The sequence below is a fragment of the Drosophila hydei genome, unplaced genomic scaffold, assembly GCF_003285905.1.
Source record: "Drosophila hydei strain 15085-1641.00,03,60 unplaced genomic scaffold, DhydRS2 tig00008116-arrow-pilon, whole genome shotgun sequence".
NCBI lineage: Eukaryota > Metazoa > Arthropoda > Insecta > Diptera > Drosophilidae > Drosophila > Drosophila hydei.
Genome location: NW_022045829.1, coordinates 1280913 through 1306346, shown reverse-complemented (window position 1 = coordinate 1306346; position 25434 = coordinate 1280913). Strand labels below are relative to the sequence as shown.

The following is a 25434-nucleotide window of genomic DNA, read 5'->3' as shown; positions in this document are numbered from 1 at the left end:
ATATTTATATTTTTTATTTAATTTTTTATATTTACATATTTTATTTTTATTTTATTTTTTTATAGTTATTTCGTCTGCCTTTTAATCAATAGCTAAATATTTTCGTTTACAACTATTTCATATTTCGAAACATTTTTTTTCAACTTTTTATACTTACAAATAAAATACACAAATTATGCCAAACGCTTTTTGCTAGGCAGACAATCCTTAAAAAATAATAATTTGACCATGCAAAACCAACTGCAATTTCGTTAAAATAATAACATTTTATGGCAGTTTGTAATGTTAATATTATGTGACGTGATGGAAAATGTAGCGCATTATATTTAGGTCTATTATCTGGCCAAATGATGGGCGCTCCTGTCTCGCAGTCCGTCCGTCTGTCAGTTTCTCTGTCAGTCTGTTTGCATTGTGAGTGAAGTTGAATAAGGCTTATCTCATAGGCGAATGTACACAGTTTTTTTTTGTTTTGTTTAACAGCTTTGCAATCATATTTTGTTGTGATTAACTTTCCAAAAAAAAAATTAAAGGAATTTACTTCTCCGGTACCGTGCACTGTATGCAATTCTCCATTTGGGCCGTGTATTCCTCAATTTGTATGGTTGTCTCAAAGAAATTGTAACGCAGATGAACCGCTGAAGTGGCTGCGTCTAATATCTGCTTCGGGTTCGCATTGGCGCCTAGTGGACAGAGCGAGAGAAAGAGAGAAAGTGAGAGTGAGTGAGTGAGAGCGCAACGTTTGTTGATAACATTGATGATGGGTGCCACGTTGAAATTGGCCACGCTTAAAAAGCCATTTCAAAAATAATTAAGCTAATTGCGCGCGTTTGCCATGGACATGAAGCGATGCGCCTAACCCAACGGACAGCAGCAGCAGCAGCAACAACAACAGCAGCAGCGAATCCATTGGGATAATTACCATGCAGAGCACACACACACACACACTCGCACAACACCCCGTTAAAAACACATGTAGTTACCAGTCCAACACTCGCTCCGATCTCCACACCCTATTCGCAGTGCGCCACCTACGCCGCCCCCCAACGCACCCCACCCCACCCCACCTACAGCACTTTGTACAGCGCCCAGTGGTTTGTTCATTTTGAGTCCCTGGGGCTACTCACCAATTGCCAAATGCGCAGATAGCGCTACTTTATTAATGCTCAGCGCCCAGATGCGCAAATTGTGAACGCGCTCAACGCCTTCAATGCGTTGGAATATTTGCAGCACTTCAGCATAATGCATATAATTTGGAGTGCCCTCCATGAGAACCTGCAAAAAATAAAATAAGCATATAGAAACAAAAATTTAAATGGGTTTAATTTGAATACAAAAATATTTAAATGTGAAACTATTTTAATTTAAAATAAATAGAAATTTTAATAAATGAAGCAAAAATTATATATGATCATTTTTAATTAAATAAAATGTAATAAAAGTATTTCTTGAATTCTTCTGCAATAATTTTTATATTAAGCACAAATTGTGAATTCTATAAGCTATATTTCAAGTGAAATTTAGACTAGCTTAAATAGTATAAATACTTTTTTTAACTATTTAATTTTATGCTTTCTATTTAAGTTAACTTAAATAAACTAAGTTGACTTTAATTTCCAATTAATGAATGAATGATAATATTATAAATCATTACCATTAAAAGTTATTTATATAATTTATTTATATAAATAAAAGTAAATTAAATAAATTACATAAAATTGTATATACATTAAATGTATATTTATATAATATTAATAATAATAATCTAAATTAAATTAAATTATTATAAAGAAGTTCAAATATTTAAATATTGGTTCAATAAAATATTTTTCACATTTATTGCTTGAATAAATTGTTTTAAATTATAAAAAAATTATTCTATCTGTGGACAAAATGTACTCACCAGCAGTGCATCCTTCATAATCGTGAATGTGGTGAACAGGACAATTATGGAGAAGACGAACGTACAAATTGGATCGACAATGGAGTACTCTGGCCAAAAGTAGATGATGGCGGCGGCCACGAAGACGCCGACGCTTTGGATAACATCGCCAATTACGTGAATGAGCGCCGCCCGCACGTTCATATTAACGGCTTCGCGTCCCGTCTGGCCTCCGTGGTGATGGGAGCCGGGCGACGTTTCCGCCAATACGGCGGCTATTTCCAGATCCAAGTTGGGATCCACGAGCTTGGCATTCTGATACGAGAAGGTGGGCAGGCCAGCGCCCGGCAGCTCCGCATCCTCTGGCTCAAAGGCGACGCCGCCTTCGATGCGTTTGGTGGGCGAGGCGGCACACGGAGTCGATGTGGCATTCGCATGTGTAACGGATCTCTTAGGCTTCTTCGACTTCTTGCTGGCCTTCGAGTTGCCATGGCTGTGCCCGTGCCCACCGCCCAGACCATGCGAGTGCCCGTGTTGCAGCTGCACGCCCATGCTAACAAGAGACACGAGAGAGCGGAAATGGTAAGAGAAATTGAAAACGTTATCACAAATATTTAATATACTTGAAAATGTTGCAGACCGATGGCTCCTGGCACCCCTCTGGAGCCCGCTGTAGGTGCTGCAGATGGCGCAGGTGGGGCAAACTGCCTGCCAGCTATACGGCCACGGGACTCCGGCCGCAAAAAACAAAAACAAAAACCTTCCACACACAACAGCAACAAAAAAACTTTATTTGGGTATGCGGCCGAGGCTTTTGCATTGTTTGGCATTTTATTTCAGCATTTTAATGCTACTGCAGCCAACAGACACACTGTGCACAGTGGGGCTAAGAGTGTTAGATGTGAAGCTGTAAATTGTGAAATGTTTCAGATTTCAACAGATTAAAGTAGCTTAACTATAGCTTAACGTCAGCCAGTTCTAGATGCTAGAATTTCAATATGTATTTAGTAGACTTTCAAATGAACTAGTTCACAGCTGTAACGCATAGGTTTAATATGCCAAGTGCTTCTGATTGAAAGTTGTAATTAATATTTAATTTCATTAATCATTAGGTCGATCATCATTAAGTCGATCATCATTAAGTCGATCGCCTTTTGGGAACTTAAAATTTCAATGTGCTTAGTATATTTTAAAGCGAACTAGTTCTTTGTTGAAGTATGAATTGTATGAACTTGTTAAATATCAAATTTTTATGAGTTACAAATAACATTTGATTATTAGTTTAAATATAAAATATTTTGTGTTAAATTTAATTCTGAAATATAGAATTTGAAAACTAATAAACTTTCATAACGAACTAGTAAGGTCTTCAATTTTATTGCTTCTTATTGAAAAACTATATTTGTTAAAAATTCTTTGAAAGAAAGCCAAATTATTAATTTATTTTAAAAGAACTAGTTCGCAGCTGGTACATAAAGCTTCGATAAGAGGTTAAAACTAATTATTTGAAGATTCAATAAATATAATATAATATAAAGAGTTGAACTGTGCGAATGAACTAGTTCGTAGTAGGAGCCTTATGTTTTTTATGGATTTATGAATGTTCTGAACAAGAAGAACAGATTCTAAGTGAACAAAATACGGTTCACTTTTAAGCGTAAGCCTAACTATTGACAGTTCCTGTTTGTATTGAGAAAACTATTTAGTTAAGATTTGTTTTCAAAATATTTTGCTCTCTATTGAATGAGTTTAGAACACACTTCTAAAACTTTCCACCTAAGTATTTGGGACTTTTGAATAGTGTGATGTGTGGCCAGTGCCACTGTCATACCGTAATATCGGTGCTCTGTGTACCGGAAGGTGTGCGAGCCGCTCGACCGCCCATTCAACTAGCTCCGTCCGTTCGACCCGCTGCTGTGGGATCCGGATGCACCGCTGCATGCAAATACAAATGTATTGTCGAAAATGGCAACCGGTTGACTAGCAGCCACCCAACCAACCCACACACACACACTACCACATACACACCACACACACACCGTCTCTCTCTCGCTCAGTCCCTGTTGGTTGTTTGGCTGGTTGGCCGGCATGCATCAGGCAGTTAATAGCTCGGCACATTGACTTTTTATTCATTTTAAATGCTCCGACATTTCAGATTTATGGCTTTTCTATTTGGGGTTGGAGGCGTGGTGGCCTGTAGCCAACCCACCAACCAAAAAAAAAGGCAAACGACAAAATTGCCTGCCCTTAGCAACTCTCTGCCTCTGCGCAGCGTGTCTATAGCTGCACTTAGCCGGCTTTTTGGGAACAATACAACTCCAGTCCCGGGCATCAATAAATAAACTGGCATAAATTACGCACAGGCCAATGACACACACACCCACACACACACCCACAGTGCACAGCGTGAACAACGTTGTTTGCGGCTAATTGACGTGACGTCACAGTTGACCCAAAGATATTCCATTTCACAATCAAAATAAATGACTTTTGGGATTCGAAAGTGAATAACGAAACTTCAAAACAAGAAAAGCGAATATGGAACACATCAGGAACAGATATGCTGAGGGGGCCCAACAAGGCAGCTAAGTAAAAGTTGGCCTGAAGAAGATGAGTAAAAGTTCCAACTGAATGCAAAGTTTAAGAAAATGTTTAAATTAATTTCTATAATTTATAAACAATTTCGTTTTGGCACATTTTGCTAGAAATATATCTTCCAATGTCTATTATAAATGTCAAGCAAAAATATATATAAGATAATATCGAACATGTATGAAAAGCCATGAAAAGCTTATATTTTTTGGCGTAAGCTGACTATTAATTGTTATTATAATTAATTGTAAATAATTTATCTATTATATAATGTATAAATATGTTTATAAATTTGTCTATATAACTTTTCAATTTAAGTATATAATTTAAATTGAAAAGTTTTCACTAGGTTGAAGACTAACTTGATTTTTAGATTACTTTAAAAACTCATGCGACAAAAATAATTGTGCCAATAATAATTGAATATATTTTTTAAGATTTATTCAAATTAAGATTGTTATAGTTAATCGGTAAGAAGGCAGCAGCACTCAGGTAGGTATTCACATATGGATATTTTCAGAATTGTTTTGACTGATATAATTTCTAGATAATGTCAACAGTTTGTCTCCTGATGCTGTGATCCTCAAACGGCAGCTTTTGATCAATCAACTTTACCTGGCTAAGATCTGATTAAGCTGAAGCAACACATGCTTAGCTTCGAGTTTATATTGAGCTATATATTCTAAAAACTAGATATTTGAAGAAGAGAATTAGACATGTACATCCATTAGCACTACTTGGATGTAGTAATCAGATTTTTAAGATTTTTTTCCTAGATCTTAAACTATAATTTCCTAAACTTTAAGGAATATTTAAGGAATATTTTATTTAATTTTTTAGCATTTTTAGTTCATAACAAAAGCATTTCAATTTATGCCTGAGCCTGCCAGGGTCTGCCACTTGAGAGTTGCGAGTGTCTGCTGAACCTGAGCTTGTTAGCCTGACAAGTCAATTTCATTTTCAATTTCTAAGACGTGGCAACGCTGCGGCCATAATTTGTCAAAAAGAGCAGAAACAAGAAACAAAAAGTACACAAAAACAAAGACTTTAGTCTACTTCTACTTGGAGAGCACAGCTTGGCCGCAGCCTGGCGCGTTGATGGCTACTAAATAAATTGTACAGGGCAGGTCTTTAGTTACTGTTGCTATTGCTGCCACAGATGGTGGTGGTGCGGCTGCTGGTGCTGCCCGTGGCTGCCACCCGTCACGGTCAACAGCAGGAGCAAGAGAGCGAGCATAAGCGAGGCTTGACTGTAGCTGCTGCAAGCTGTATTCAATGCCGAGCACATACGCTTTTTGACTTTGAACATCCGATTGCCAAGGCATTTTCAACGCGCCAAAAAGCGCTGCGAGCTGCGAGCAGCATGTGTGTCCTCGAGCGCAAAAAATGTCAATGCTGTTGCTTGTGTTGCTGCTGCTGCTGTTGCTGCTGCTGCAGGATTGCCAGTCATCTGTCTCGCTCTAACCATTTGGCGCCCCATTGTTGTTCCAACTGCGTCGCCGTAATTTGTAGTGCGCAATGAAGCATTTCCCTTGATTTTGCGGCATCTTTACTCGCCTCGTTAGTGGCCAACAAACGACAGCAGCCATGACAACGCCAACACTAGGACCACGACCAAAGACCAGCGCCAACAACAGGACTAACAGGGCAGCCAGCTGGCTGCAGCCAGCGCCTGGCAACATGTCCTGATTTAATTGACAGGAACATAAATATTAGCGCATATCTTGGCTGGATGGCACAGCTACCCCATCTGGCCAGCTCCTACCTCTAGACACGATGTGTGCTCGCTGGGTCTCGCTCTGTGTGTGTGTGTGTGTGTGTGACTGACTGAGCAGCTCGTTAAGCTGTCGCCCCACCATGTGGCATCCACGTTTATTACGCTACTCTTAATGCGCGCATTTTACAACCGAGTGTGTTGTTATTTATGCGCCCCGGACTGTATGTCACATACTGAAACCAGGCTAGCAAAACAACCAAAAGAGATTCATTGGCCAGATTCAAAAACAATCTCATTGACTCTCATCCTCCCTCTCTCTCTCTCTCTCTATATGCAAATGCACTTAAGGCCTGAGTCATTTATTTTAAATGCCAGTTAATTACTTTCATTTACCGCATAAATTACAAACAAAAAAGTTTAAGTTAAAACGCTGCAGTTTAAAAATAAACTTTTATCGATTTGCAAATTGAATTGAAAAAGTTCACTGAGCGGCAAAATTGTTCTGTGTTTGCATGTAGAAGATTTTATTTATTTATTTATTTATAATACGATTGCGTGAAGCAAAGGCAAAACCTGTTCGAAATGCCGCTCAACACTTGAAACGATTCTGATTGAACAATTTGATATCAATGCAAAATCAGAATGAATATATTAGGACTCATTTGTCGAGCACTAATATGAGTTCAAGTTGTGCTGCTATTTAGGGGAAAAGCTGGGGAAGTTCAAAGAATTGCAAGATAAATGTTTATGAACTGTGACAAGAGACAATCAGCTCAGGCACAATTACTGTTGAAAGCTCAAAAATTAATTTTGGAAAAATTTCTTTTCATATTTCCAAACAAGTTAAATGACAAATAAATTATTTAATATATTATTTAATTTAATAATTATTCATCATAAGAATAATTGTAAAATAATATATTTTTACATTGAGTTTTATTATTAAAATCAAATTTTCAACTATTATAATTAATTATCTCATTTACAAATATAATACACTAAATTAATATATAAAAGCCAAGAGCTACAAAGTCTATATGTCTCAATAGACATTTATGTATATTAAGTATGTATATGTTATTAAACAAATTTAAATCCAAACCAAGTTAGACGACAATTCTGGCAGAAAATCAAATGTATCTCAAAGTTATGCAGAGTTGAAACAGGCCTAAAATGATGAATAAACTCTTTGAAAAGGTAACAAATGACTTTTACATTAATATTGAGCTAATCAAATCGGAAGCATTTTATACTTAATTTTATACAATAAGACAATATTTAAAATATTAAAATATTCTTTAAAAATGTATAAAGACGACCATCTTATATCTATATTTTTTATAGAACAAAGAAAAGTCAATTTTTTCATACAAAACTCGACATGAACCATAACAAACTAGATATAGATTTATATATATAATGAATTAAATGAACTCTTGAAAATTACTATGAATTTTGCAGATTTCAATAACTTTTTCATTTGTTAAGCATCTTCAGTTAAAATGCAGATTCCAATTTATGATTCACTGAGCGAACTTTGCACTCAAACCTTAGTTAAGCAATAAATATGAATATATTTTTGAATATTGAATATGTTTCGAGTTCAAATTAACATCCAAAGTGCTAATGCAATCGATATAAATAAAATATAAACAAAAAAAGATGCAATTGAAGTCGTAATCAATTATAAAAAAGAAACTAAAATTTGATTTAAAAGCTGCAAACTATTCCCCACTGCTACATCGAACGTTAAGTGCTAAATTGCAGCAACTCTCTCTCTCTCTCTAACACACACACTCTCTCTCTCTCTCTCTCTCTCTGGCAAACTAAACCCAACTCCTACTCGTCCTACTCATATTTCAGCTGTTTTCGCTAATGTCCCACCTGCCATTTACGGCTCTGGCCACGCTTTTGTTTGCTTGTGTGCGTCTGTGTGTGTGTGTGTGTGTGGGTGCGTTCCTAATGGCCGTTTTTAACGATGTGGAATCGTCGACAGTGCCACTTTAAGCTGCCACGCATAGCTGCTGGCTGCAGCTAAATCTAACAAAGCTCCACGCAAAAGTTGTTGCCTACATTCCGGGCATTTGCTAATTGAACTTAAAACTCGACTAACTCTTGGAATGAAACTTAAGAAACCTTCAAAAAACAGCCAATGGCACTATATACTACAACTATAACTACATTATGGGAACTGAAAGCTATGAGATGACTACGAGATATCCTAGAATCAAGAATAAATGGAAGATGGAAGATTGAAGATGGGAGATGGAAGATGGAAGATGGAAGATGAAAGATGAAAGATGAAAGATGAAAGATGAAAGATGGGAGATGGAAGATGGAAGATTGAAGATTGAATTTGGAAGATGGAAGTTGGAAGATGGAAGATGAATGATGAAAGATGGAAGATGAAAGATGGAAGATATCTCTAAGACAAGCTCAACTATGTCCCCAACTATACTTTATCATATTTATATCCCACTTCAGCGTTTATGTAACTATTATTCTAGGCACAATCGCTTTAGTCCATAGCTCAAGTATTTATAGGTGTAATAACAATAACTGCCACTAGCATACCCTATGCTCCAGCTATTCACATGGAGTACTCACTTTGTAACAACAAAAGCAAGATTTACAACTGGAACAACAACAACGACAACAAAAACGAGCTTTCGAGATCGCATAACAGTAAAAGGTGACCATTTAATTTCGCTGTTCGACGTGCAGCCAAACACGTTGCGACAAGTCAAGCCTCAGCTTGACTTGACTTGACTTTCTTTGCTGATGACCTCCCCTTGGCTCTCCCCACCGCCTTCGCGGCCAAACCGTTGCTGGACTCTTGCCACGCCCCCTAGTTGAAGAAGCGAAAGAAAGAAAGGAGAGGGGCAGTTGGGAAAAAGTTGCTGTTGCTGCCGCTGCACGTTTTTCACAATCAATTCACGTAATCAAACAATTCAAGTGGCCAACACTGAAAATGCCAACGTCAACTGGAAAATTTGCGCTACTAGCAGCAGCAGCAGCAGCAACAACAGCAAGTTGAAGCGAAGGGGCATACAGCGACGGGTCGTCGCGCACACAAAACACACACATAAACACAAACACACTCGCACACACACACACACACACACACTTGAGCGAGAGCATGTGCCGAGCATTGAAACGTTTCGATTTATGCGCCAAAAACTATGCTTCGACAGCCACATGAACGAGCTGCAAGCGGAGGGCGCCCGAGCAGCATGAAGACGTTGGCTACGAGGGTATTGAGGGGGCTGTGCCACTGCTACTGTGGCAGCTACAGTTGCAGGTGCTGCACACGATGCAATCAAAACAAAGCGCAGAGCCTCTAAAAAAGCAGACGAAGCTCAAATACGCTGCCTAAGCTAAGGCAATCGATTGAGACAGAGCAAATGGTTATCGAAGAAGGAATGAGATAAAAAATAATTGTTGATTTAGAGTATTTAATATTTAACTTAAGTAATTAAATCTTGAAAAAAAATTAATGGAGAAATTTAATGTCTAAAAATGTATAAAAATCTTTGAAAATTAAAAAAAAAAGTTTAAATAAATGAAGTTGTCAAACAAATTAATATTCAATTAAAAATAATAAAAACAAAAAGTTAAAAATAATTTTAAATAATTAAAAATTAAAATAAATAATTTAAGGAATTAATAATTAGTTAAAAATAAATATTTGAAATGAAATAAAATAATTGTGTCAATCAACAAAATATCGACTAAACGTATTGAACAGCCGGAATTCTTGAAATGCTTGTCAATTCAATTAAGTAGAACTTTTAAGGCAGGTAAATCACATCGCAAAGTTATTATGCTCTGCCAGAAAAGAAAAGTAACAAAAATAGAAGGGAAAGAGCTAGGGCAAAGTATGAGAAGTGCTTCTGCTGCACCTTGGGACTGGCCCAACACAAACACAAGCAAAAGCAAAAATTTCGTCGCCGTAGTCGCAGTCATCGTTGGCGTCGCTTTTGCCTTTTGTTGACGCAAAAAATTCGAAACTTGCGGATGGAAAAGTTGTCGCTAAAATGTGGAGAAAGTTACCGCAACAACTGGCACGCCTCGAAGAGCCTGCCCAGGCAGGCAGCAATGGCATGGCATGGCATGGCTAAGAAGATATGGCATCGAGTGGAATGCCATTGCCAGGACAGAGTTGCATTGTTGACCCATTTGCTGGCCCATGACCGAGCCCGGGACAAGTTGATTGCGGCAATTGCAATTGGAAAACTGCCCAAGGGAGCCGCAGCCAAAATGCAGGCAGACAAATAGACACAAATAGACAAAGCGACAGAGGCAAGAGTTTCGGGGCAGACACAGACACAGTTTAGACAGGCCACTTCAAGGAATGCTACTTACATGACATTCACCAAAATTGCCAGACCCGATGTGATCAGCATGATCTTGGCATCCACATCATAGTCGCCGCTAATGAGTCGTCCGATTGCCAGCCAAACGAGTATTCCAGTTATCACCCAGATCATAAAGACGGAGGCCATGGCGCCAATCACCTCCGCCCGATACCAGCCAAACGACATTCTGTCAAAGATAAACAAAAAAGTTTCACATCAAATAATACCAAAGTGTGTCTGAGCTGAAAATTTCCAACGAATTTCAAATTATTATTGAAGCCAAATTGAAGCATGCTCCAGTCAAGCGAATATCAAATTTCCACAGAGTATTAATGACTGCAAAGTTGGTGAATTTGGTAAGACGCTGCTCGCTATTGAAATAAGTTTTTTTTACAATTTAGAGGTCAAGTGAGGTTGGTATATCAAAACGAAATTATTTATAATATAAGTAAATTTGACCTATTTCGTTTCTATGGTCTTCAAGTTGTGCTTAGCGGGATGATGAAATGAATTCAGTTATCGAAATTGAAGCTGAATTTGGCTTCATTCACTTAGCTCGTCTTTCCGATCACGTCTCCTGCTGCCCGTTGCATATACTTAAACAAGCTCATTGTATACTATTCTAAGTTCTATAAATAGACAAGCCTAACACCTTCCTAAGACTAAGACGTTTGCAAAGTTAAAAGAGCATATTAGTTCTGTGTAGTATCTGTTCGTATTATCATATGGTAACTATAATAATATAGTTATCAGAGTGAAGCAAACGGAACTCAATGTGACTTTCAGGAACATTTGCAAACTAGAGCACTTATATAAGATATATAAACATAAAGCGAAGCAAATTAGCTGATTCCAACCGCATCTAGCTCAAATTATTCAAACAACCATAACGAATGTTAAATTAATACGCCTCAATCTAACAAAAGCTACAAAATCTAGATTTTCAAATGAAATAAGCAGAGTCCAAGCACAAAAGCTAACAACGATGCTTCTATACAAGCTCTTACTCTTCCAAATCTTCTGTAAGTACTCAAAATCCATTTAAGTATAATAATCTTATTTAATAATGCTCGAAACAGATTACTGCAGTGCAACAGGAAACAATAATGACGACAAAGCTAAACTGTCTAGGGATTTGTTGGCTGCTCAGCCAGTGTGTAGGGCAGAACAAGTTCCAAATAACAGTTATAGAAATGATCAGAGTTGGGATTCGCTGAAGGAGGATCCATTAAAAAATATCAAAGCATTTATTAAGAAAACTCTATCTGAGCTAGGTCAATATAAACAATATCTGGGATTCTTAAACGCAGAAAATGTTAGATCATTTCTAAATGAAACTGTACCTCAACTATATGCACATCTCAAATATAGACGTCAACAGAACTGGAATGCCTTGAACGAGCATCAGAAAGAAAATATTAGATCATATCTAAAAGAGCTGCTATCTGAGCTATATAAATATGTCAAGGCTGTATGGATAAGTCAAGAGCATAGGTTACTTATCAAATGAAGGAATGCAGGTATACACCATATCAGGATCACACACAGTAAAGTTTAAGTCTCTATCTTTTATGGTGTTCAAGCTAAGCTTTAGAAATCAAATCAGTTCATCGATTTTTATCGATAAGACAATAGAAAGAGTTATCGTTAAAATAGATCAACTCAAACTGTGTATGCCTTGGGCGAACAAAGGGCCAGATAGACGAGCAGACGGATCTAGACTCAGCTCGACTTGCTAGGGGGCTAGGGGTTCTACCAGGCAGCCTATCGAAAATTTCTATACTAAATGATCTCACATTCTAAGAACTACATTTCATAACTTTTACCTTAATTTATATTACTATTTTGAGTTTTTAAATGTTCCTTTAGTATTGCAAAATAAGTTTAACTAAGAAGTAACTTCCATATCTTATATATATATATATAATAATAACTTGATCCTATAGAACACAAATGCATTTAAATATTACGAAAAATCTACTGGTCATTTTTAGTTTATTAAAACTCTTTGTGAAAGATTTCTTAATCTATTTCTAATTATATTTCCAAAATCTATATTTACATTACGAAAAAAATCATTGCGAAAAACTAGTTTTACTTATTAGAAAATGTCAGCTAAAATGTTCTTCAATTGGAAAACTAATTAAAAGTGACTAAAAAATAGGCAAATACTAGACAGACCTGTGAAAATCATAACATTAAATCAAATGAGAAAGCAATTTCCATAAGCATGCTTCACACAGTTCGCTAGGCTTGGGCAGGCTAAGGTAAGGTGAGATAGGCTAGCTAGTGTGAGGCGTTGTGTGGCATAAAATTAACATAAGTTGATAAATGCGCCCCAAAAATTTGTCAAATGCCATTTTAATTTGAGTGTCCCGGCTTTTTAGGGGCGCGCCGTGCGTCCAACTGTGGACGCGGAGGGGAAACGGCACCGAGCCGAGCCGGGCTGGGCTGTGCTGGGCTCGGCTGGGTCTGTGTGCTCTGCCGTTGTTGGTATTCCCTAATGTAATGAGCTCATTGCATGTGTGTTTTCTCATTTTTCGTAACGTTACTGTTTTTTTTCTTGTATTTTTGGTGGGTTCAAAGTCAACACCTGGTCGAGGGCGACGTTCGTTCAATTAAAGCAACGTCCGCGCAGAGGGGACGACGCCAAGCTCGTTATAAAATTGAAATAATGGCAATGCCAACAATTTTGCCAGCCTGCCAACTCGCTGTGTTGTTGCTTTTTGTTTTTTTTTGAAGCTGCTAACTAATGCGACACACACCGGCAGCCAACTACAACAACAACAACAACAGCAGCAGCAGCAGCAGCAGCAACAATGCAAGCAACGAATGTCTCGCCATAATAATACAATTTAATTTCCAGCAAACATCCGTCGCAAGAGCCCCCAGAACCCCTCTCCGAAACCCTCTGCAGATTGTGTCAATGTGTATGGCCACTATATATATAGTTCTATATATATATTTGTATATGTATATGTGCTTGGTAGCCCCTTGCAATTGCAAGTGCAGCCATTTGCTTAATGACCGCCTGCCGCCTCTCTGGTTACGGTTTCTCTTCTTCATATTGTTGTTGCTGCTGCTGCTGAAGGCGCCAAAGGCGCGACTGGAGGATTGGCTGCTGTTGTTAATGCTGCTGGGAGCGTTGCTAACCACCTTATGCGCTTGGCACATTGGGCTGGATGCTGGCCAAAAACTAACAGAAAGTTGTCAAAAAAACAGGCAAGCATCGGCAGCGCGTGGGAACGACTAACAGTTACCTGCATTAAACAGGCACACAGAAGCTCAAGCAGTCATATATCGAATTTTTAGATAAAGTTATCGGGACATTTCAAATATCGATTTGCTCTATATATATAATATATATATCGATAAAAATGTAAAAGTTAGCGCTTACTTAATTCTATATTAATATATGATAAAAAACTAAACTAAGCCCTATCTCAGCTAGATCTATAAAGGTTTGCATATAACAATTATCGATCAACTTAACTATCAGTTAGAACCGATGGTCCACTACCCTGATAAAGCTATATACATAGCGCTTCAGAAATGTATTGTAAAAGAAGAATAACTGATCGATAAATTATGTATATTTAGATCAGTGTATGTCACACAGATCCTGATCTCCTGATCCATAATATTTATATGCAGCAAGAGTAATCGATTGTTAGAAAAAATATGTATAGTATGTAACAAATAAAACATGAATAATTAACTTAATTTAATTCCACATTCAATAGCCACATTAACTCTATATATATTTCAAATAAGTCTATGCTCAACATACTCCTTAAGCAAATAAGTACAGGGTATTAATAGAAATATATAGAAGCGCACATAATACATTATAGGTTGAGCTCGTGTGCAGCAGTGATCATCACGCAGTTAATTATTATTACACTTTTCAACTGATAAAACATTTCAAGGTCAACAAGGGAATGAAATAAATGCAGCATCACGTACAGCATCCATGCAATTATAGAAATTATGAACAATTATGAAGTTTCGCTGAGCTATCAGCGAGGACATATTATGGATTATTTAACTTAACTGGAATTTTCACTAATAAAGTAACAGTTAGCAAAGGGAAAAGAACTTTTAATGGAAAACAATGAGAACTTCTTAGCTAGACAGTTGTTTAATACGCGAGGATTATGTTATATAGATTTACATGGGTTCGGAGATTCATCTGTTAAGTATTGAAACTATTAAATTGATAGCTGAATAATTATAGTTATTAATAGATTTTTATAGGAAATACATATTGAATAAGTTTTAAGTGATTTTAGAGGAATATTGAGCTAGGAATTTATACAAAAAATTAGTTCAAAATATTACATTTAATAAAAAAATTTAAAAAAAAAATTAATTAATATATTAAAAATTTTTTGAATACCAATTAATCTTTTTAAATGAAAAACAAATTTCTAAACTCTTCTTTTAAGATCAAAAATGTAATTAAAATTAAAATTTATAATTTAATATTAAAAACTTGTTACCTTAATTGTAAAAAATTTGTTTTTAAAAACTATGTTTACAAATTCAAATTTTTCATTAAATCTTTTAGTTTGAAGTATAACAAGTTTGAAGCATAGAAATCTTTAAATATAATAATAAAAGTATAATCCTAAAAAATACCTAATCAAATACTTAATTTAATAAAACAACTAATAATACCACAGAAAAAATTCTAATAATAATATATTTTTTAATTGCTGTAAAAAATTATAATTAAATTCTGAAATTTTTAATTCAAAAATTAATTTTTTTATTGATTATTGATTTTATTATTTATTTTTAAAAAAGGTAGCTCAAATTTATTATCTTGATGCTTATAAGATATAATTCCCTAATTAATAGATTAGGCATATCTGATTGCGACCCACTGTGCAGCAATGTTTGGCGTTCGTCTGTGCTCAGCGTTTCTGCGTTTGCCTTTGCAATTGTGCAAATGTGTTTTGTTTTGATAAATTAGGCTTGTCAACTTGGCAGCGGCAGCGGCAATGGAAACGAGAACGAGACCGGCAATGGCAACGGCTCTGAACCGCATGAAGCAAAAGCCTGAGCAGAAGCAGGACCAGGAGCTGCAGCAGGAGCAGAAGCAAAAGCAGAAGCAGGAGCTGGAGTTGGCGCTGGTGCTGGAGCAATAGCTGAAGCATGAGTACCGCATAAGGCTGAGGCTTGCAACCAGGCGCTGCACATGCTGCAGCAACACAAGCAACAACAACAACAACAGCAATATGAGAAGGCACAAAGTCTGAGGCAGCGGCAGAAAATTTACAAAATTACCATGCAACACGCTTGAAATTGCAAAAGTTTTTCATTATTCACTTTGTGGCTGCAGTCGAGTCGTCGAGTGAGTGAGATTTTTGCATGAATGAGCAGAACGTGCTTGCCCCGCGACGCCCCGCCCTGCTCCCTGCCTTGCTCTGCCTTAAAAACACAAGCGCAACCAGAACGAGAACAAGATGGATGCCAAGCGCCCACTCGATGGGCCTGCCTTAGACTTGAGGAGGTGCCGGAGCTGAGGAAGGGGCAGCAACAGCTACGCAGTTCCCAAAGACCAATTGAAAAATGTGCAATGGCCAAATGTACGCAACAGCAGCAAAAGTACAAACAGCAACTGCTGCTGCAGCAGCAGTGAAAATTTGGAAACAGGCTCTTCGCCTAATTAGACGAAGGCGAGAGGAGAGCACGCGAATGTGCGGGAAATTTGTAGGCGGGGCCCAGAGCCTCAATGCGGACGTAACCAGCCAACCGGCAGAAATGTTGCCAAATTTTCTTTGGATTGCTGAAGATTAAATACCCTTACGCGCAGAGCAAAAGAAACTCTGATATAATTATAATATTTCAGCTCGATTACCAATGTGGCAAACTCTAGAGTTTATATGGTTGACTCTATGGTTTTGGGCCTATATAGAGCTGAAGTATATGTAGTTGATAAGATCAGATATGATGTCTGCTTATTTGTGTCATACAAAAAAAAAACAAAATTATTTCATACTACGTTCGCTTTTCTACGAAGCATATCTAAAGACTATCAGAAAATTTTTGTTATATTTTTAAAAACTAAAAACTATAAAACTTAATTAATTAAAAATTGTAATCTTAATATTTAAAAAAAAATTTAGAAACATATATACATATATATAATAATTTTTAAAACAAAATATATAATTATTTCAATTATTGATATATATTAATGATATATTTTATAATGATATAATATATAATTATATAATATATATATATATATATATGTTTATCATTGTCACATTAAAAAATTAACACTTTAAAAATAAATAAAGCTATTTTTTAATGTTTCAATCAGATTTCAGTTAGCTCAACGAATTTCGTACTAGTTCTCTCTCTCTCTCTCACACTCTTTTTTCCCACTCTCTCTACGACTTTCTCGCCTTAAATTTCTTTCCCTTTCTGTGCCAGTCAATTCAATAATTTGTTGCACTGCTGTCGCATAGATCTAAAGTTTCAAATTCCGCCCGGCAGCAGAGCACAGCATATGCCGAGCGTCGCGTCAAGAAATAGTTGTGAGAGCACAAAAAAGTTGAACATTTTATTGATTGGCCTTAGACTTTGTACAGGGAAAGTCTCTTACCTAGCAGAATGGGAGGATGGGATGGGCATACATACCGTTGCGTGGATGGACGTCCGGCTATCCAGATGGCAAACAGTGAGATCATAAAACTGGCGAAATCCGTTAGCAAGTGTGCGGCATCCGTTGCGATGGCCAAGCTGTTCGATAAAACGCCACCTGTCGGAGAGTAGACAATGACCGAGTGAAAGAAAGAGATAGAGATAAAATGAGTATGTGCAAAGGGGTAAATAAATGCAACACAAATATAAAAAAACACGAACACGAAAAAATTAACTTGCAATCTGTGGGAGCACTGCAATGGACAAAGACAGCTGCCACGCCCCTCCCCCCTAACCCAAAGCAGCCCCCTTCCCTGCCGCTCTGGTCAACAGCAAATGGTTAGCAAAACAGCAAAAAGGAGGTGCCGCATTCAGGCAGTCAACAATTTCGATTTAAAGGCAAAGGCAAAGGCAAAGGCACTGTCAGAGGCGAAAGCAAACTGAATGAGGTAAAAGTTTACAGTAAAGAGAAGAGAAGCGGAGAGGAGTGGGCCATGGCACTGGCTGTCCCACTGAATGTGGCCAACGGCTTCGATGGCACATTGTAGGTAATTGCAAAGCGATTAACAGCAACAGCCGACAATGGGAACGACAGCGTCGCATTGGCAGCGCTTGAAAATTAAATGTTTATTGTATAACAGCCCACTCCATACACACACTCCCTCTCTGTGTGTGTGTGTGTGTGAAAGGGACAACAGACAGTAAGCCCTTCCGGTCGCCATATTGTTGCACTTCCGGTGCTCAGTTTTTAATCGTCTCGTCGTCCCTTTTATTACTTCGTTTCATTTTCCTTCCTCTGCTTGTTCTACCTTTTGTTTGACTGACATTTTAACCGAGCTTTTCTCTACTTTCAGCTCTCTGAGGTGAGCGAAATTAGTTGAGGGAATTTCAAGTAAACAATGAGCAAGAAAAAGGTGTAAGACGAAGGAAAATCAAAGCGAAATGCAAAAATAAAATTTAAGAAAAGAATAAAGGGCAAATGAAATGAGGATGTTGCAATGAAGCATGGTCAACTGCGTAATGCTCGCTCGTTCAATTAAGAAAAAAATATATTAACTATATATTTATATATATATATTTATATAATTCTTAAGTATAAAATGGAGTAAATAACTTTTCAAATTTGGGTTGATTTGCCACGCTCCTAGTAAGCATTTTGAAAAATCAAACCTATACAAACTAAGAAACTAAGATTACCAGCGAATATATATTTCTAGTTCTATATACTTTTCTGACACATAAACCAATATACTCCTTTCACTGCGAGAAGGCGTATAAAAAGGTTGTGCAGCAAAGACAGATTTAATGCCGTCTTTTTGCTTCTACTCACCCACAATTTCGGCAATCATGAATATCAAACATAAGACGCTAGCAATGATCAGCTTCCGGCGCGCCTTCAAGTCGACGCCTTCGCTGCGAGCTCTGTGGCAATGATCACGAACTGCAAAGGCAAGAAATATTGAACAATTTGATTATAAATAAATTAAAAATAAAAATAAAAATATATATTATGAAGTGATATAATTATGATTAATACCAAACGTGACTTAAATCAAATAAGTTTGGACTTCTAATTGTATAATATATAAAACATATATTTTAAGCAAATAAATATATAAAACATATGTGTTATAAATGAATAAATAAATAGATTTTCGTTAAGCTGAAGTCTTAAAAAAATATTTAAAAATATGCATATAAATTTAGAAGCTTTATATTAAAAAACAAAATATTTTTAAATTTTAATAATAAATAGAAAAATAAGAGTATCTCAAATCTAAATAATATATCAACTATTTGCAACCAAACTGTTCATACAAAAAATAAAATAAAATTATAAAATAAATAAATTGTAATATAATATATATCAAATTACCTGCACATCTACCTGTGCTTAGATTATATAAAAAAATAAAAAGCAAACAAGAATACTTAAATATTTAAGTACACTCACAAAAAACCCGAATCTTCTTAAGTGGTAAACATAAAAGCGTATTCCATGAAATTTTGCTGTTCCTATATATATTTTTTCATAAGAAACTTAAAAAATGAGAGGGAAAATATGTAAGCTGGACCAAGCGACGTATGCAGTGCACGAGCTGACCCCAGGGAAACTTGGCTCCCTCTCTAGAGCTCGCCCCCTCTGCCCTAACGCTCTATCTCTTTCTCTCGCGTCTCCTTGTTGCTCTGCCATCTGTTATGCCGTTTACATATTTACAAAACAGGCATTTAAATTTATTTAACATGGTACGTGAATAATGACCACCGACGCTGTTTGCTATGGTTGCCACGCCTTGCCCAGCTGCATGCATGCTCCTAGCTCCTGTTGCCCATGTCCTGATTTTGTCATGTGTGTGTGTGCGAGTGTATGGGAATGCCTGGGCAGCCGCTACCCAGTTTTTTGGTGTCAGTGACAGGCGCACTCGCACCCCGTTGCTCGTTGCTCGCTGCTCGTTGGCCAGGAGCAGTCTATTAAATACTTTATTGCATTTGTCGCAGCCGTATTTCATGCTTTGTCATTTCCGCTGCATTTTCTTTGCACTCTCCCAGTTTCACTTCGCCATTGTTCACTGTACTGCGAAAGGGTAGCATGTGCATATGCTATATGCTTGTAGCTCCATGGCTGGCTGGCTGGCTGGCTGGCTGGCTGGCAGGCTGGCTCGTTGCGCGGTTTCTTCATTTGAATTCAGCACAAGGACGTCACCGAGAAGTCTTCCGAGTCGGCTGGAGTCTCTCTGCTCCATTCCCCCTCCCCCGTCTCACTCTTTTGATTCAACTCCTACTGCACAATGGCACAGTAACAATGCAGCCGGCAGCGAAATTAAATTCCAGTGCATAACCAAGGCGAGGGCCAGCCAGCCAACTCGACAACGTACAGGTAGCAATTCCCAATGCCACATGAACATTTCACCTATTAGACCCGCACAACACACACACTCACTCACACACACAGAGTGAATTTGCCGCTCCAGCTGGCAGCTCCTTCGACATCTTCTCGTTCACCTTTTCGTCCTTCTCAGCTGATGCATAAAAATCATCATACTTGCAATTTAAACAACTGCAATCCATCTGCATCTTTAATTGGTCCCACCCACCTCTGCTGCACCCGCCACCCTCTTTCTTTCTCTTCCTACCTTTTCCTTTCGCCTTGAGTCTCTCTCGTATGCCAACAATGCGGCGCTTCTTTTAAATAATTTAACTATCTGGCAACCCTGCACACATTATTCCAATCATGCTGCAAATAAATATTTCAACAGCGAATTTATTCTGCGAAAAAATATAAATTTGGCTTGAAGTACAGCTTAAGCGAATGCCTTGACTCTTGTTTATCTGTTTCAACTAATTGCTATACTCGTTCGAGTTGTTAAGAGGGGTATATTCGGCGTTGATCTGTATCTGTATCTGCATAATATACAAATAGACAAGGCATTTCGCCTCTTTTTCAGCTAGAATATCGCTAATTTAAGGCACTTATAACTTATTATCCTAACGGTATTACTTATAAGTCTATTGATATTAGAGACTTAGAAATCCAAAGAATAGGTATAACTTGTGTATATCATTTCCAGTTTCAAAGCAGTCAAAACTTGATTAAAACTGTATCCTCTACTGTACTTCAACTAGAGCCTAGGGAGATAATGGACCTATGGACTTCATCTAATCATCAGCTTAACCAAAAATGTAGTACTTCAGATCGCTTTGTTTCTGGATTTCACATAGGATAATCATATAGCTTCCATAATAATTCTTTGATCCGCTTATTGGATTTAGAATACATCTCAAGTCAAAAATTGAAGATGAGCAAAAAATAACTGATAAAAGCGATTTGCAAATAGATTTAGAAGATCTTTTAGAACGATATCAAACATTATGAAGTTGGTTACTTCCATAAGGCACATTATTGATTAGCTTTTTTGCAGAATGAAAGTGTTACAAATAAAACTGCAATATGTGAGAAGCGCATAGAAAAGCGATATATGGTTACAATGAGAGCAGAGAAACGAAAAGTTCTTTACAGGGAAAAATGTTTGAGCAATAGCAACTTATACAACTAAAGCAATTTAAGCTTTAAAGTAAGACTGAATAATAGGGTATACATTTTGTATATAACACTCATATGAATTATACGCCTTTCAGCAAATTTGGAAATTATTAAAAGAATAAAAACATTTGCCATTTTCTTAATACTTTCTACTTATCTAACAATCATTCCAGGTCCTTACAGGGTATGCCAGAATACATCATAGACCTGTTGCACCTTCGCACTTGTAACTTGACAATTCACTTAACAGCGTTCAGTTAACAATAGAGCTAAAAGACGTCGCATCTGGTTCGCGTTTAACTAGTTAGTAAGTTGCAATCAGGTAGCACAGGTAATTGGGGATAATACAGGTAGCTCGGCAGTTATGCAAACGCTTGTTAGATGCAAATGGTGCTGCACATGGTTGGGCAACAGATTGAGCTGCAGCAGCTGATTGCTGATATTGGCCAAAAGGCGTGAAGGTTCGACAGACGAGGAACTCTGTCTAGACATGACGTAATGTCATTTAAGGTCGTTCCTCTGCCAATAAATCCAATCAGCGCACTGCACAGAGCCAGAAGAAGAAGAAGAAGAAGAATGCTGTACACTGCGCCATCCACTGTTGACTTATCGAAGAGGAAATTAAAATTCAGAGTCGATCGAAGCAGCGCACGAAGCGCTGCTCGACTGGACGACAACTGCGGCGCACAAAGTTCATAGTTTTGGCCATTTGCCTTATCAAAAAAAGACAGCAAGAGTGCGATAGTCGAGCAGGAAATACCCTGTAGTTTATAGGTAATGGAGCGAATGAAGACAGCTAAAGTCGAGCAGGAAATACCCTGTAATATACAGTTGAACTAATTAATTAGTAGTTATCGATGTTATTAACTTCTGCTACTACAATTTTTTTAAAAATACCCTATATATTATATATATGATCTTAAATTTTGAAACTTCATTTCTCCAAATTAAAAATAAATCGATACGTAAGGCTCGATAAAAAGCCCAACTTTGGTCATTTTATGTAAAAAAAAAAAAACAGTTAAATAAAACAGTCTCGTTGACTTGGTAATACCCTGTAAATAGCTACACTGATCTCACCTCGTTTTACCTTGTGCCTATGGTAAACTTAATAAAGTTGAGGTATTTTATGCATAAAAAATCTGTTAAGACAATCGACTTGACTTGCAAATACCCTGTACAGCTTCTCTGATTTGATCCCTTATTGCGCTTATCTCCTGTTTCTGTGTCTTTTATGTGCTATAAAAGTTTTTAACATACATTTGATTTCCATAGCTATCACACATGGCTCATAAACTAATACACCCTTTGACGCCTATTACAGGGTACCAAAGTGTGTCAAGCATATGGCGCTTGTCTTGCCTTTTTTCTAGCTGCTCTAACACAAGTTGTTATATAACCAATATACCCCACATTCCTTAGTCAATTTGCATTGTTAGCACAGGGTATTTAAAATGAGCCATTCATTTATTTTGGCCTCGTTGTCATACGTAAATTATGTTCCCAGTTCTCGCAATTTATGGCATATGACAATAGTCGAGCGGCGATCCAAGCATAAATTTTGATTATAACCCGCAGACGCAGCTGCTGCTGCCGCTGCTGCTACTGCTGCAGCTGTTGCTCCTTTAGCTCCTTCGGTTGCTGCTGCTGCTGCTGTTTACCAGCAAAATTGCGACCAAAGTTTGCAATCGTTGAAAAATCATCAACTGATTGATGACAAGGCGTTGGCCACAGTCTCTCGCTGTGTGTGTGTGTGTGTTTGTGTTTGTATTTGCGTGGGTGTTGAGAGAGTGAGATATGTGCTTACCGAAGCCAGGCAGCAAGACCTTCTCGAGACATGGCAATGACTTCGTCAACATTTTCGTTGTTGTCGTTGTTGTCATCAGCGTCGTTGTCGTCTGTCGATAAACACGTTCATCGTTCATTTCCATTTCCGTGCCGTCTGCCAATTAGCGCGCATTACCGTGTAATAACACACAAATTGTGCAAAATTTTCGATTTTCAAACTCAACTGAACAACAATCAACAAATACAATTCAACTTGACGAAAAATGCTGTGAAAACTAATTTTCTACAGTTGTTTTTCTCCCCCCAGCCCCGTGTTTCCGATTTTTTGCAATGTTTGTTGTTTGCTTGGCATTTGCTTTGCTGCGATTTCTTGATAATTTATGAATGACTGCAAATTGCTTTGCGCGCTGATTGAAAGCGACACGGAAAGTGCCGCAGTTTATCAACGCAGCCCACCTGTCCACCTTGCTTACCTTCAACTTCGATATTGTTGGAGCGGCCATGCAAACAGAAAATCTGTGAAGGTGTCGCTGGTGCATTGTTGTTATTGCCATTACCATTGCCTGCTTCCATGTTCGGCAGTGCTGGTGCTGTGCCGTAATTATGTGAGCGACTGCAATAGAGTGAGATAGCAATATAATACATTATGTATGCATAAGTATGTTATGTTTGAGTGTGTACAAGCGACTGATCGCACTTAACGATTTACTTATGCTCTTCATTGTTTTCTTTGTTTATTTTTAGCATAAGAGGCACAACTTACTCCACAGAAAAAAACGAAAATGAAATAGAACAACAATAGAGAATGAAATCGCCTGCCAAGTACGGTACTTTTCCAACACAATGTAAACGCTTGCTATGCACACACTCTAACCTCTCTCCAACAGTAAAGCGCGTAATGAGCAGCGGGAATAAAAAAAAAACAAAGCGAACAGGAGTGAGAGCGTGAGTATAAGAGAGCGTGGCATGAAAGGGGTTTTTTGTGATAGGTGCTAAAATGAAAACTGCAGCGAAAAATTCAATTTGAAGTTTTGTTACTTAACCCAAACTACGGGCGACTACTTAATGCCACGCCTTCGCGCCCAACTTCATCACACATGTGAATGTGTATGATGTGGCCGTTGATAAGTTTGCTGTCTGTGTGTGTGTGTGTGTGTGGGTGCTCGCGTAATTTTTACTACGAAAAGTGCAAATGGCGCTAAACTACTTGCTCTGCAAGTTTGGAACGCAATTGCAGCAGCAACAAAAAGGAGTAGAAAGAAAGCAGCAGCAAAAAAAAGTGAGATGAAGTGAGTATTTTCTTTGCAGCTACAGCTTCACTTACTACTGCACTACTACTACTACTGCTACTACTACTATTACAGCCGCAGCTACAGATACAACTCTGCTACTCTTCTACTTGAAGTCTCGTTCTTTGGCAAGCGAACTTTTTCGAGGCCTTTTCACACCTCTGACAGTTGTCGAGGATCCCACGGTCGGGCGCTTTTACGGCTATTTAACAAATCAGCAGCTCATTTGGCGACTTTGCTGCTCTTTATGTTAATTTGCTAAGATTTTCTACTTGAATTTTTTCTTCGCATAATGCAAAAACTCTTGCAGCAAACTTTTTCACTGCAGTGCCTTGCAGCCTGCATCCCTCGAAAAACTTACGTCACAATCGGCGTGCCTTCAGTTTTCGACATTATTATACAATAACAAAATGCGCACAAAATACAAAAAGAAGGTAAAGAAACAACACACAAAATATAACTTTAAATTCGACTTCACAATGGAAACGCTCTCAATCAACTGTATACGTTTCTTATGGATCAAGTGGATATGTCGAAAGCGAAGCTGCGAAGACACAGCTAGAGATCAGCAGCGATAAAACTGAAAGCAAATAGCAGATAAGTGACGGACAACGAGATAAGATTGACAGCCTAAAATATAAAAAAAGCAAAGCTAACTAACTGTACAACTATGAATTGAGAAAGCCGTGTGCATGCTTAAACATATAAACACGCGCACATACAAATAGATGAAATGAAAGGGGCGCAAGAAAATACGCGAGAGCAAACTTCAATAAACCTAAAGCACACGGTTTGCACATCGTTTGTTCTTCGATGGTAACGTGCGCTATGCCCGCAACTTGTCTTGTTTACGTTTTAGTCCCACAGTTAAGGCTGCGTCACAGCATTTGAATGGAAAGCAATTTGGCGCCAGAGCTCGGTAACCGAGATAGAACTCGTTCGCATCGCTTACAAGTAATTGGGCATGTACTGTGACTGTAAATAACATTAGACCATTTGAATGAAATTCTAGTTGGAGGCACAGTTGTGTAAATGAGATGGTCATATAGCAGTTGTGTTAACTGCTTGCATGAGTTTGACGAATTCATTGCAGATTGGAAACATCTATGAAC

The 25434-nt window shown here is 37.7% G+C and overlaps 2 protein-coding genes across 2 annotated transcripts; one reads left to right on the top strand and one right to left on the bottom strand.

Annotated features, from left to right (window-relative positions):
- Positions 1 to 281: 281 nt before the first annotated feature.
- LOC111596318 (zinc transporter 2) lies at positions 282 to 24863 on the bottom strand. Its single transcript, XM_023310484.2, has 8 exons — positions 24684 to 24863; positions 23507 to 23646; positions 18534 to 18644; positions 17201 to 17321; positions 10554 to 10733; positions 1901 to 2432; positions 1125 to 1272; positions 282 to 680 (listed from the first exon to the last, which is right to left on the bottom strand). The coding sequence occupies exons 1-8, from the start codon at positions 24713 to 24715 to the stop codon at positions 535 to 537; spliced, it is 1410 nt and encodes a 469-aa protein (XP_023166252.2). The 5' UTR covers positions 24716 to 24863; the 3' UTR covers positions 282 to 534.
- Positions 11509 to 12277, top strand: LOC111596319. The gene is made up of 2 exons (XM_023310485.2): positions 11509 to 11568; positions 11626 to 12277. Exons 1-2 carry the CDS (start codon positions 11532 to 11534, stop codon positions 12054 to 12056), a joined length of 468 nt encoding a protein of 155 aa, XP_023166253.2. The 5' UTR covers positions 11509 to 11531; the 3' UTR covers positions 12057 to 12277.
- Positions 24864 to 25434: the final 571 nt, after the last annotated feature.

Coding starts and splice junctions, on each gene's coding strand:
- LOC111596319 (XM_023310485.2), top strand. CDS start 11,532: ATGCTTCTATACAAGCTCTTACTCTTCCAAATCTTCT. Junction 11,569..11,625: donor CTTACTCTTCCAAATCTTCT/GTAAGTACTCAA, acceptor TGCTCGAAACAG/ATTACTGCAGTGCAACAGGA.
- LOC111596318 (XM_023310484.2), bottom strand. CDS start 24,715: ATGTCGAAAACTGAAGGCACGCCGATTGTGAC. Junction 23,647..24,683: donor GAAGGCACGCCGATTGTGAC/GTAAGTTTTTCG, acceptor ACTCTATTGCAG/TCGCTCACATAATTACGGCA. Junction 17,322..18,533: donor CATGATTGCCGAAATTGTGG/GTGAGTAGAAGC, acceptor ACTCTCCGACAG/GTGGCGTTTTATCGAACAGC.